Source organism: Melopsittacus undulatus, chromosome 4 (assembly GCF_012275295.1).
Source record: "Melopsittacus undulatus isolate bMelUnd1 chromosome 4, bMelUnd1.mat.Z, whole genome shotgun sequence".
Classification (NCBI taxonomy): domain Eukaryota; kingdom Metazoa; phylum Chordata; class Aves; order Psittaciformes; family Psittaculidae; genus Melopsittacus; species Melopsittacus undulatus.
In genome coordinates, this window is record NC_047530.1 from 1,476,045 (window position 1) to 1,488,389 (window position 12,345).

At 63.6% G+C, this 12,345-nt stretch overlaps 3 protein-coding genes across 5 annotated transcripts; 2 read left to right on the top strand and 1 right to left on the bottom strand.

Moving 5' to 3' along the window:
- The first annotated feature begins 1,465 nt into the window (after nt 1-1,465).
- On the top strand, nt 1,466-3,673 carry NUDT8 (nudix hydrolase 8). Of its 3 annotated transcripts, none has more exons than XM_034061576.1 (4): nt 1,466-1,726; nt 2,191-2,323; nt 3,117-3,194; nt 3,328-3,673. In XM_034061576.1, the coding sequence occupies exons 1-4, from the start codon at nt 1,521-1,523 to the stop codon at nt 3,502-3,504; spliced, it is 594 nt and encodes a 197-aa protein (XP_033917467.1). In that variant the 5' UTR covers nt 1,466-1,520; the 3' UTR covers nt 3,505-3,673. The 3 variants fall into 3 exon arrangements, with proteins under 3 accessions (XP_033917467.1, XP_033917466.1, XP_033917465.1); XM_034061575.1 differs by having other exon boundaries at nt 1,468-1,726; nt 3,120-3,194; nt 3,274-3,673; XM_034061574.1 differs by having other exon boundaries at nt 1,469-1,726; nt 3,274-3,673.
- Nucleotides 3,674-3,974: 301 nt separating this feature from the next.
- On the bottom strand, nt 3,975-7,046 carry NDUFV1 (NADH:ubiquinone oxidoreductase core subunit V1). Its single transcript, XM_034061524.1, has 10 exons — nt 6,904-7,046; nt 6,243-6,325; nt 5,989-6,159; nt 5,726-5,909; nt 5,450-5,639; nt 5,059-5,271; nt 4,815-4,981; nt 4,664-4,745; nt 4,423-4,568; nt 3,975-4,132 (listed from the first exon to the last, which is right to left on the bottom strand). The coding sequence occupies exons 1-10, from the start codon at nt 6,961-6,963 to the stop codon at nt 4,049-4,051; spliced, it is 1,380 nt and encodes a 459-aa protein (XP_033917415.1). The 5' UTR covers nt 6,964-7,046; the 3' UTR covers nt 3,975-4,048.
- A 502-nt stretch (nt 7,047-7,548) lies between these two features.
- Nucleotides 7,549-11,609, top strand: CABP2 (calcium binding protein 2). The gene is made up of 8 exons (XM_034061622.1): nt 7,549-7,901; nt 8,077-8,193; nt 9,242-9,397; nt 9,473-9,503; nt 10,423-10,557; nt 10,649-10,758; nt 10,834-10,981; nt 11,069-11,609. Exons 1-8 carry the CDS (start codon nt 7,662-7,664, stop codon nt 11,092-11,094), a joined length of 963 nt encoding a protein of 320 aa, XP_033917513.1. The 5' UTR covers nt 7,549-7,661; the 3' UTR covers nt 11,095-11,609.
- The last annotated feature ends 736 nt before the right edge of the window (nt 11,610-12,345 follow it).

A 12,345-nucleotide genomic window follows, 5' to 3' on the forward strand; every position in this document is an offset into this window, starting at 1 on the left:
TGGGATCGATCCCACCATTGGTGTTCCCAGGCTCCAGCATCCATGGAAGGGGGCACAACACCCTCAGAGCCTGGTACGAGGGAACATGTGGCTGGTGGCACATCCCGGCTGTGGAATGGGGGGGGTGTTGTACACCCTGTCAGGGGGTTGTACACCTGATGATGGGGTTGTGAGCTGGAACAGGGTGTACACACCATGGCTCTGTGTGCAAGGCTGGGGAGGGGGTTACACACCCAGAATAGGGCTTGGACACCCGGAGGGGGATTACACACCTGGTAACGGGGTTCCACACCCATTGGGGACTGTTGCCTGCCTATTAGTGATTGTTGCACAGCTGTTAGGGGCTGTTGCACACCCTCTAATGGGTTGCCTGCCGCTCAGGAGCTGTTGCCCACCCATTGGGGCTGTTACACACCTGTTAGGGGTCCTTGCACACCCATTAGGAGCTGTTGGAACACCCTTTAGGGATTGTCACATGTCATTGGGGGGCATTGCTCACCCCTTAGGGGCTGTCACCTGTTCGTGAGTACACCCAGTACTGGTGTTGCACACCCATTGGGGGCTGTTGAACGCCCATTAGGGACCATTGCACACCCATGAGGGGCTGTTGCATGCTCAGTAATGGGGGTGCCCGCCTGTTAGGAGCCGTTTTCCTCCCCTTAGGAGCTGTTTTGCACCCTTTAGTGGCCGTTTCGCTCCCGTTCCCCACCCGTTAGCAGCTGTTTCCCTCCCCTTAAGAGCCGTTTTCCACCTGTTAGGACCCGTTTCCCTCCCCTTTAGGAGCCGTTTTGCACCCTTTAGGGGCTGTTTCCCACCTGTTAGCAGCCGTTTCCCTCCCCTTAGGGGCCGTTTCCCACCCGTTAAGTCCCGATTCGTCCCGTTTCGCAGCCGTTTCGCTCCCTTTAAGAGCCGTTTTGCACCCTTTAGGGGCCGTTTCCCTCCCATTAGGAGCTGTTTTGCATCCCTTAGGACCCATTTCCCTCCCCTTAGCAGCCGTTCCCCTCCCGTTTCGCTCCCTTTAGGGGCCGTTTCCCACCCGTTAGGACCCGTTTCCTTCCCCTTAGGGGTCGATTCCCTCCCATTAGGAGCTGTTTTGAATCCCTTAGGACCCGTTTCTCTCCCGTTAGGAGCCATTTCCCTCCCGTTTCGCCGCCGTTTCCCTCCCCTTAGCAGCCGTTTTGCACCCCTTAGGACCCGTTTCCCTCCCATTAGGGGCTGTTTCCCACCCGTTAGGACCCGTTTCCCTCCCATTTCCCTCCCGTTTCCCACCCGTTTCCCTCCCGTTTCTCTCCCGTTTCCCACCCGTTTCTCTCCCATTTCCCTCCCGTTTCCCTCCCGTTTCTCTCCCATTTCCCTCCCGTTTCCCTCCCGTTTCTCTCCCATTTCCCTCCCGTTTCCCTCCCGTCTCCCTCCCGTTTCCCGTCTCCCTCCCGTCGGTGCCGCCTCGGGGGGGCAGTGTCCGTGTGTCCGGCAGGGAAGGGGCCGGTCCCGGACGTCCTCCCGTCCCCGTCGGTGCCTCCATGTCGGAGCCGGGTCCGGAGGACCCCGGGGGGCTGCTGAGCGCGGGCAGCGAGCGCCGGTGCAGGGCTCGGCTGGCGGCGGCCGCGGGGCAGGGAGCGGCGGCGGCCGCGGTGCTGGTGCCGCTGTGCTCGGTGCGGGGCCGACCTGCGGTGCTGTTCACGCTGCGGTCCCGGAGACTGGGGGGGCCACACAGCGGAGATGTCAGGTACCGGAAACGGGGGGGTCAGGTACAGGAAACGGGGATGGCAGGTACCGGAAACGGGAACGGCAGGTACCGGAACCGGGGATGGCAGGTACCGGTACCGGGGGTGTCAGGTACCGGAAAGGGGGGGTACCGGGGATGTCAGGTACCGGAACTGGGGATGGCAGGTAACGGAACCGGGGGTGGCAGGTACCGGAACTGGTACCGGAACCGGGGGTGTCAGGTACCGGAACCGGGGGTGTCAGGTACCGGAACCGGGTTGGCAGGTACCGGAACCAGGGATGTCAGGTACCGGAACCGGGGATGTAAGGTACCGGAACCGGGGGTGTCAGGTACAGGAACCGGTGATGGCAGGTACCGGAACCGGTACCGGGGATGTCAGGTACCGGCACCTGGATGTCAGGTACTGGTACCGGGGACCGGCAATGAGCGCACCCCCCCCCCAAACCCCCCTTTGTCTCTTGCAGCTTCCCCGGGGGCCGTCGGGACCCGGCGGATGCAGACGCGGTGGCCACAGCACTGAGGGAGACCCGAGAGGAGCTGGGGCTGGAGCTGACGGAGCAGAACGTGTGGGGGCAGCTGCGGACCCTGCCCGACCGGGTACCGGAAACGGGGTACCGGAAACGGGGTACCGGGAACCCGAAATCGGGTACCGGAAACTGGGTACCGGGAACCGGGTACCGGAAACCGGGTACCGGAAACGGGGTACCGGGAGAGGACAAGGACGGGGGGGACAAGGGCATAAGGACATGGGGTGGTTAGGGGATGGGGGGACACGGGGTGATGGGGATTGGGGTATGGGGTTACAGGGGGATGGGGGGACACAGGTGGCACAGACACAGGGTAATGGGGACACAGGGCACTGGCTGTAGGCAGCGGGTGTTGGGTGACAGACACGTGATGGGTGCTCATGTGGGATGCAGGGGATAATGGGTGGCACTATGGGGATGGGGGGGTCACCAATGGTACTATGGGGATTGGGGGGTCACCAATGGCACTATGGGGATGGGGGGGTCACCAATGGCAGTTTGGGGATGGGGGCTCACAGGCAGCACTATGGTGATGGGGGGGGTCACCAATGGCATTATGGAGATTGGGGGGTCACCATTGCACTATGGAGATGGGGGGGTCACCAATGGTACTATGGAGATGGGGGGATCACCAGTGGCACTATGGGGATGGGGGGATCACCAGTGGCACTATGGGGATTGGGGGGTCACCAATGGTACTATGGAGATGGGGGGATCACCAGTGGCACTATGGGGATGGGGAGGTCACCAATGGCACTATGGGGATGGGGAGGTCACCAGTGGCACTATGGGGATGGGGGCTCACAGGCAGCACTATGGGGCCAGGGTTCCCCCTCCCCACCCCTCGCTGACCCCCCCCACAGCAGGGGCTGATGGTGGCGCCTGTTGTGGCCAACCTGGGTCCTCTGGAGAACCTGACGCTGGCTCCCAACCCGGATGAGGTGGGTGACCCCACACCGGCCCCGTGAGCAGCCCCCCCTGCCCCGGTGCTACCACCGGCCCCTTCCGCCTGTACCGCAGGTAGCCGAGGTCTTCACCCTGCCCTTGGCTCACCTCCTGCGGGAGGACAACCAGGGCTACACCCACTTCCGCACCGCCGGACGCTACAGCTACACCCTGCCCGTGTTCCTCAACGGCCCCCACCGGGTGTGGGGGCTCACGGCTGTCATCACCGAGCTGACCCTCGAGCTCCTGGCGCCCGGGCGCTACCGCAGGAAGACGGTGGTACCGGCGCGGCACCGCTCCGCCTGACGCCGCGGCATCGGTTGTGTGATGGTCCATAGGGATGGACCTCGCTTCATTGGTCCATAGGGATGGGGCTGCAGCAGGGAATGGTGCTGACCCCACCACCACCACCCAACACTATGGGTGTTGCTCCCATCATGGAACACTGTGACTTAGTAAAAAGCCATGTTTGGAAGCGCTTGTGCCATGGGCATCAGTGCCAGCACCATGGGGGGATACTGAGCTGTGCCCTTGGCACCAGCACTGGCATGAGCCGCATGGGTGTCACTGTGGTGCTTGCCCTGGGGGGGCTCTGTGGCCATGCAGCACCCGGACTGCTTGGTGCTGCCCCATGGCCTGTCCCATAGAGGGGCCATGGAGCTGATCCCCTGATCCTTAGGGATCTCTAAGGGATTCCCTGCTCCCATAGAGGCAGGAGCCAGAGCCCCCATTGCTCCCTCCCCACATTTCAGACCCACAACCACCTCCTGCTGCTCTCTTCAAGCCCCATAAGCACAGCAGCGTTTATTGAGCCCCACAAGCTGCTGTGGAAGCCCCTGACCCCCCCACCTTACGCTGATGCCGCTCGGGCTTTGGCCTCCCCATAGCGCCGCATCCTCTCCTCCAGCTCGGGGCGGAAGTGGCGGATGAGGCCCTGAGTAGAGCAAGGTTAATGGGGTGAGGCCCCCCCAGCCCCACATCTGCCCCCCAAGTGCCCCCCCCAGCCCCACATCTGCCCCCCAAGTGCCCTCCCCAGCCCCACATCTGCCCCCCAAGTGTCCCCCCCAGCCCCACATCTGCCCCCCAAGTGCCCCCCCAGCCCCACATCTGCCCCCCAAGTGCCCCCCCAGCCCCACATCTACCCCCCAAGTGCCCCCCCAGCCCCATATCTGCCCCCCAAGTGCCTCCCTCAGCCCCACATCTGCCCCCCAAGTGCCCCCCCACCTGCACAGGCCAGGCAGCACCATCGCCCAGGGCACAGATGGTGTGACCCTCGATCTGTTTGCTGATCTCCCACAGGGCATCAATCTCAGCTGCCTGTGCATTGCCCTGCACGAATCTAGCCATCACCTTGTTCATCCAGTCCACACCTGTGGTCATGGGGAGGGTGTGAGGGGGGTGACCCACACCCTGCCCCACAGCTCCGTGCCCCTCCCCTCCTGCCCCATAGCTCCCCATAGCTCACCCTCCCGGCAGGGTGTGCACTGCCCGCAGCTCTCGTGCTTGTAGAACTCAATGAGCCGAGCGATGGCTTTGACGACGTCGGTCTGGGGAGGAAGAGGAGGATGAAGGCTCTGCTGTGATGTGGGGTGGCACAAAGGGGGCTGTGCCCTTACCGATTTATCCATGACGATGACAGCGGCTGTGCCCAACCCGCTCTGTGCCTGCACCAGCGCATCGAAGTCCATGAGCACAGTCTCACACACGGACTTGGGCAGCAGTGGAGTGGATGAGCCCCCCGGGATGACAGCCAAGAGGTTGTCCCATCCCCCACGGACACCCCCTGCCAAAACAAGGGGTCACCGGGACGGCACCGGGATCACACCGGGACTGGTACCGGTACCACCGGAGCCACCATACCCGCATGCTTCTCAATGAGCTCCTTCAGCGGCACTGACATCTCCTCCTCCACCGTGCAGGGGCTGTTGACGTGGCCGGAGATGTTGAAGAGCTTGGTGCCCGAGTTGCGCTCGCGGCCGAAGCTGGCGAACCAGGCACCGCCGCGGCGGCAGATGGTGGGGGACACGGCAACCGTCTCCACGTTGGCCACGGTGGTGGGACAGCCGAAGACACCTGGAGGAGGGCAGAGCATCATGGTGGCACCGGGAACAGACTGACCCATCCGTGGTGGTGCCAAAGGGCAGGTTGGACACAGGGATTGGAGCAGCTGCTCCAGTGGAAGGGGTTGGGATTGGATGAGCTCCAACCTCCCTTCATCCCAACCCATCCCATGATGCTCCCATTGCCATACCCACGTCAGCAGGGAACGGTGGTTTCAGCCTTGGCTTGCCCTGCTTGCCCTCAATGGACTCGATCAGCGCCGTCTCCTCCCCACAGATGTAGGCTCCAGCTCCTCTCACCACGAAGACATCGAAGGCATAGCCAGACCCACAGGCGTCCCCCCCCAGCAGCCCGGCCTCATAGGCTTCCCTTAGGGCCACCTGCAGCGGAGAGGGGGCTCACATGGCTCCGTGGGGCTGCCCTCCTCACCAAGGGGGGGGTCCCCCCCATAGCCCCCATCCCTCACCTGCAGGTTGGAAGCCTCATTGTAGAACTCGCCGCGGATGTAGATGTAGGCAGCGCGGGCGCCCATGGCACGACCGGCCACCAGGCATCCCTCCAGCAGCTTGTGTGGGTCATGGCGCATGATCTCCCTGTCCTTGCATGTCCCAGGCTCCCCCTCATCCGCATTCACCACCAGGTACTTGGGTCTGGATGGGGTTGGGGTTGTCACCGTCACCCCCCCGTGCTCTGCACCGCGGTAACCGCGGCACCGGCTCCGGTTCTCACCTCCCATCCGGGGGCTTGTTCATGAAGCTCCACTTGAGGCCGGTGGGGAAGCCGGCGCCGCCGCGGCCGCGCAGCCCTGAGGCCTTGATCTCAGCCAGGATCCAATCCACCCCCTTGAGCAGGATCTCCTTGGTCTTGTACCAGTCCCCGCGGCGCAGAGCTCCCTGCAGCCTGCGGAGGGGCAGGGCCCATGGCACCGGTACCGGCACCGGGATCCCATCACCACCATCACCAACACCAACCCCTGTCCTCACCTCCAGTCGTGCCGCCCATAGAGGTTGGTGAAGATTCGGTCCTCATCCTTCAGTGATCCGAACTGTGTCTTCTTGGGTGCTGTCTGGGGGGAGATACACACCGGTAACACCGGGAATGGCAATAACACCGGAAACCATGGTGCTACCGGTAACACCGATAACACTGGTTACTGCAGCAGTACCAGTAACACCGATAACGCTGGTAACACCAGTAACTGCGGCAGCACCGGTAACACCGATAACACTGGAAACCCCAGTACTACTGGTAACACCAATAACACCAGTAACACCAATAACATCAGAAACAACAGTACTACTGGTAATACCAATAACACCAGAAAGCAAGGTACTAACAATAACACCGATAACCGTGGTAAGACTGGTAACACCAATAACACCGGTAACCACGGTTGTGCTGGTAACACCGACATCACCAGTACCCGCAGCAGTACTGGTAACACCGATAACACCGGTATCTGCAGCAGTACCGGTAGTACTGGTAACACTGATAACGGCAGCAGTACCGGTAACATCGATAACACCAGTACCCGCAGCAGTACCGGTACCCCCGGTACCATCAGTACCCACGGCAGCAGTACCGGTACCATCAGTACCCCCGGTACCGCCGGTGTTACCGGTCCCACGCTCCCCTGTCTCTCACCGAGAACGAGGCCGCAGCCCCGCGCAGGCCCCGCAGCCCCAGCAGCTGCCGGGCGGCCATGACAGGCACCGGCACCACCGTCACCTTCAGCCGCCCCTGCCGCGGCGCCGCGCTCTGACGTCACCAACCAGCGACGCTCGGCTCGGCGCTGACAGCAGCTAGCAGGGGAGGGGGCGTGGCTACTGCAGGGGCGTGGCCTCAAGGAGGGGGCGTGGTCGCGACAGGGGCGTGGTCTCAATGAGGCGATTACATTACCGGGCGTGGTTTATGGGAGGGGGCGTGGTCACAAGGGGGGCGTGGCCTCAATGAGCCGATTACATTACTGGGGCGTGGTTTCTGTGAGGGGCGTGGCCACATTGGGGGCGTGGCCTCAATGAGGCTATTATATTACTGTGGGCGTGGTTTGCGGGAGGGGGCGTGGCCTCGCGCCGCCACGTGCCCCGGGCGCGGGTCGGGTTTCGGGCTGTAACCGGAGGCGCCGCTCGCCCCCCCTGGTGCCCCCCGGGGCTCCCGGTGCCGATGCCCCCCCCGGTACCCACGGGGGGTCTGTGGCCCCACACCGGGTACCCCTCGGTACCCCCGGAGCCCCCGGGTCCGCTCTGCCCCTACCGCAGCCCTCGTTGTGCCCGTGTGCCCCCTGCACCGTTGGCTTCGTCCCGGCGACGGAGCAGGGCCCCGGGGATCCGGTTACCCCCCTGCCGAGCTCCGGTGGTGGCAGAGGGACAGGCGGAGAGCGGTGGTGCGGAGCGGTTGTTGCCATGTTCTTCCTCTTCCGTGCACCGACCCGGCGGGGCACAGGTGACCCCGCACCCCACAACCGCCCCCAGAGCAATCGGGGTGACCGCAGCCTCCCCCCGGCCCCACGGTTTGGGGTCCGGCGGAGCCGTGGCCCCACCAGCGCCTTGGGGCTGCCGAGCCCTGGATGCTCATGTTTCCCTATGGAGCAGCATCAGGCCCCCGAGGATCCGGTACCCCCGTTGCCCCCCGCTCTGCAGCAGGTAACCAGCCAGGCCCCGCAGCCCATGGGGCGGGTGTGGGGCCGGGAACAGCTGTGCTGCTCCCCACATCTGGAGCAGGACATAATCCAGGGATTATGTGTGTGCGCGGGCAGGGCCCCCCCCCCTGCCCTGCATATCCCCAGTTATACCATAACAACCTCCAATCCCGGCACAGCCGCTCCCGTTCCCCCCCCTTGTCCCGGGATCGCTGCCCCAGGGCCGGGCATGTCCTGCGGGCACAGCCCCGGCCATGGGCAACTGCACCAAGACCCCCGAGCGGAGGCTGCCCAAGGTACGGCCATGGGGTGGGAGCAGGAGGAGGATGAGGGTCCCCCCTCGCTGCTGACCCCCATGTTGTCCCCGTAGGGATGAGGGCCCCCCTTTGCTCCTGACCCCCATGTTGTCCCCATAGGGATGAGGGTCCCCCCTCGCTGCTGACCCCCACGTTGTCCCCATAGGGATGAGGTCCCCCCCTTGCTCCTGACCCCCATGTTGTCCCCATAGGGATGAGGACCCCCCCTCGCTGCTGACCCCCATGATGTCCCCATAGGGATGAGGACCCCCCCTCGCTGCTGACCCCCACGTTGTCCCCATAGGGATGAGGACCCCCCTCGCTGCTGACCCCCATAGGGATGAGGGTCCCTTCTTGGAGCTGACCCCCATGTTGTCCCCATAGGGATGAGGGTTCCCCCTCGTTGCTGACCCCCACGTTGTCCCCATAGGGACGAGGGTCCCCCCTCGTTGCTGACCCCCACGTTGTCCCCATAGGGATGAGGTCCCCCCCTCGCTGCTGACCCCCACGTTGTCCCCATAGGGATGAGGGTCCCCCCTCGCTGCTGACCCCCATGTTGTCCCCATAGGGATGAGGGTCCCCCCTTGCTGCTAACCCCCACGGTGTCCCCATAGGGATGAGGGTCCCCCCTCGCTGCTGACCCCTATAGTGTCCCCATAGGGATGAGGGTCCCCCTTGCTCCTGACCCCCATGTTGTCCCCATAGGGATGAGGGTCCCCCTTGCTCCTGACCCCCATGTTGTCCCTATAGGGATGAGGGTCCCCCCTCGCTGCTGACCCCCATGTTGTACCCGTAGGGATGATGGTCCCCCTTGCTCCTGACCCCCATGTTGTCCCCATAGAGATGAGGGTCCCCCCTCTCTGCTGACCCCCATGGTGTCCCCATAGGGATGAGGGTCCCCCTTGCTCCTGACCCCCATAGGGATGAGGTCCCCCCCTCGCTGCTGACCCCCATGTTGTCCCCATAGGGATGAGGGTCCCCCCTCGCTGCTGACCCCCATAGGGATGAGGGTCCCCCCTCTCTGCTGACCCCCACGTTGTCCCCATAGGATGGGAAGCCCCATTCCGGCCCTATGGATCCCGGGGACCCCGAGGAGGTGTCGGAGGCAGCACAGTCCCCCCCGGTGCAGGGGTACTCGGTGCTGCAGGGGCTGGTGGGACCGGCCTGCATCTTCCTGCGCCAGAGCATCGCTGTCACCCAGCGGGTACGTACGGGAGCCCCACGGGGGGGGGGCACAAGGACCCTTCCATTGGCTCTTCCCATGTTCTCTCTATCCCAGGATCGAGAGCTGCGGCCTGAGGAGATCGAAGGTGAGTGATGCACATGGCAGGGATGGGGGTCTGTGCTATGGGGGTGCTATGGGGTGTTTTGGGGGTGCTGTGGGGTGCTGTGGGGGTGCTGTGGGGTGCTGTGGGGGTGCTGTGGGGTGCTATGGGGTGCTGTGGCGTGCTGTGGGGGTGCTGTGGGGTGCTGTGGGGTGTTGTGGGGGTGCTGTGGGGTGTTGTGGGAGCGCTGTGGGGTGCTGTGGGGTGCTGTGGGGTGTTGTGGGGGTGTTGTGGGGTGCTGTGGGGGTGCTGTGGGGGTGCTGTGGGGTGCTGTGGGGTGTTGTGGGGTGCTGTGGGGTGCTATGGGGTGCTGTGGGGTGCTGGGTTTTGCTGTGGGGTGCTGTGGGGGGCTATGGGGGGCTATGGGGGTGCTATGGGGGTGCTGTGGGGTGTTGTGGGGGTGCTGTGGGGGTGCTATGGGGTGCTGTGGGGTGTTGTGGGGTGTTGTGGGGCGCTGTGGGGTGTTGTGGGGTGCTGTGGGGGTGCTATGGGGGTGCTGTGGGGTGCTGTGGGGTGCTGTGGGGTTTCTGTGGGGTGCTGTGGGGGAGCTGTGGGGTGCTGTGGGGTGTTGTGGGGGTGCTATGGGGTGCTGTGGGGTGCTGTGGGGTGTTGTGGGGGTGCTATGGGGTGCTGTGGGGGTGCTATGGGGTGCTGTGGGGTGCTATGGGGGTGCTGTGGGGTGCTGTGGGGTGTTGCGGGGGTGCTGTAGGGTGCTGTGGGGCACTATGGGATGCTGTGGGGTGCTGTGGGGTGCTGTGGGGTGCTATGGGGTGCTGTGGGGCACTGTGGGGCGCTATGGGGCACTGTGGGGTGCTATGGGGCGCTATGGGGTTGCTGTGGGGTGCTGTGGGGCACTATGGGGTGCTATGGGGTGCTGTATGGTGACATTCCCTGGTGCTCCCAGAGCTGAAACAGGCGTTCCGGGAGTTCGACAAGGATCGGGATGGATACATCAGCTACAAGGACCTGGGCGAGTGCATGAGGACCATGGGCTACATGCCCACCGAGATGGAGCTCATTGAGCTGTCCCAGCAGATCAGTACGTGGTGGGGGTCAGGGGGTGTCCCCATCACCCTCCCTGCCCCACATCCCCTGTACCCCCCACCTGTGTCACCCCATTCCCATCACAGCCGGAGGAAAGGTGGATTTTGATGACTTTGTGGAGCTGATGGGGCCCAAGATGCTGGCGGAGACCGCGGATATGATCGGGATCAAGGAGCTGCGCGATGCCTTCCGCGAGGTGGGGGTGTTGCCATGGGGATGGGGGTATCCGGTTGTACCCCAGTGATGGTGTCACCCATGGTGCTGCCTACAGTTCGACACCAACGGTGACGGGCAGATCAGCATGGCAGAGCTGCGGGAGGCCATGCGCAAGCTGCTGGGGCAGCAGCTCCATCACCGGGAGGTGGATGAGATCCTCAAGGACGTGGATCTCAATGGGGACGGGCTGGTGGACTTCGAAGGTAGGATGGAGGGTTGGGAATGGGGTTGGCACCGGGAGCATCCATAGGGATGCTTGGGATGCTCCAGGTGTGTTCTCCCATTGGCAGAGTTTGTGCGGATGATGTCGCGCTGAGGGTGGATTGTGCCAACACGGGACCCGTCTGTGCCTTATGGAGCTGATGCTGGTGCCGGAGCCGGGACTAGGCTCTCACCTGGTGCTCAGCCTCAGGCTTGGCTCTGTGCCGAGGTCCTGCCATGGTGATGGGCACCGGGGATGGCACCGGGATGGGCTTTGGTTGCCCTCGTCCCCATCTCTGTCCTCAGTGTTCCCCCTTCCTGCCCTGAGCTCATCCCAAACCATTCCCACCCTATTCCTCCAGCCTTGCTCCCATGCCCATCCCTGTCCCCCCACACTGATTCCGGGTGTATCCTGCTGCCTGTCCCATTACCTACCCCACATGTGTCCGGCTATGGGCATCCTGCTGCTTCCCAGGCCCGGATGGATGCTCCTTAGGGCTCCAACCGGGACATCCTCAAGGGAAGAGGCCGGGAATGAAGCATCCGGTCCCACCATGGACAGGGAGCAGCGGTCGGGGCCAGATCCTGCCCTGGGAGCGTTTTGGGGTCAAATCTGCCCTTTTGGAATGAAATGAGCTCCATGGACACTGCTTTGTGTGTGTGTTGGGATCAAGCACAAGTCATGGGGCAGCACTGGTACTGCTGGGGGGGTGTTATGGGGGGGCACCGGTACTGGGGGTCACAGCAGGGGGTCCCCATCCCTGATCCTTTCCCATCACACTGTTGGGCTCATAGGGGACACACAGAGGGTGGTTGGTGACAGGTCACTGGTTGTGGTGCTTGGGATTGGGGCTGTTTGATGCGTTCATTGATGCATTGAGGGCACCCTGAGCCACTTCAATGGCACCAAGGGTGGGATTTGATGTGCTGGAGGATAGGGAGGCTGTGCAAGAAGGATCTGGCCAGGCTGGATCCATGGGTTGTGGTCAATGGGGTGAGATTGAACCAGGCTCAGTGCTGGGCCCTGCTCTTGGGCTGGGAATGCTCCAGGCCTGGGAAGCTGCTCATGGCAAAGGAGCTGATGGAGCTGAGCAGGAGCAGCTGGAGCCCAGGCAGCCAAGGAGCCCCCAGCATCCTGGCCTGCACCAGCACCAGTGCAGGAACAGGGCAGGGATTGGGCCCCTGTGCTGGGCACTGGGGAGGCTGCAGCTCCAATCCTGTGCTCAGCTCTGGGCCCCTCACCCTAAGAGGGGCTGGATGGGGCCAGAGAAGGGAATGGAGCTGGAGCAGGGCCTGGAGCACAAGAGATGGGGAAGGGCTGAGGGAGCTGCAGGTTCAGATGGAGAAGAGAAGGCTCAGGGGGGAC

Coding starts and splice junctions, on each gene's coding strand:
- CABP2 (XM_034061622.1), top strand. CDS start 7,662: ATGTTCTTCCTCTTCCGTGCACCGACCCGGCGGGGCACAGGTGACCCC. Junction 9,504..10,422: donor GCGGCCTGAGGAGATCGAAG/GTGAGTGATGCA, acceptor TGGTGCTCCCAG/AGCTGAAACAGGCGTTCCGG. Junction 10,982..11,068: donor CGGGCTGGTGGACTTCGAAG/GTAGGATGGAGG, acceptor TCCCATTGGCAG/AGTTTGTGCGGATGATGTCG.
- NDUFV1 (XM_034061524.1), bottom strand. CDS start 6,963: ATGGCCGCCCGGCAGCTGCTGGGGCTGCGGGGCCTGCGCGGGGCTGCG. Junction 5,910..5,988: donor AACAAGCCCCCGGATGGGAG/GTGAGAACCGGA, acceptor AACCCCATCCAG/ACCCAAGTACCTGGTGGTGA. Junction 4,133..4,422: donor GTGCTGCCTGGCCTGTGCAG/GTGGGGGGGCAC, acceptor TGCTCTACTCAG/GGCCTCATCCGCCACTTCCG.
- NUDT8 (XM_034061574.1), top strand. CDS start 1,521: ATGTCGGAGCCGGGTCCGGAGGACCCCGGGGGGCTGCTGAGCGCGGGC. Junction 1,727..2,190: donor CCACACAGCGGAGATGTCAG/GTACCGGAAACG, acceptor TGTCTCTTGCAG/CTTCCCCGGGGGCCGTCGGG. Junction 3,195..3,273: donor TGGCTCCCAACCCGGATGAG/GTGGGTGACCCC, acceptor CCTGTACCGCAG/GTAGCCGAGGTCTTCACCCT.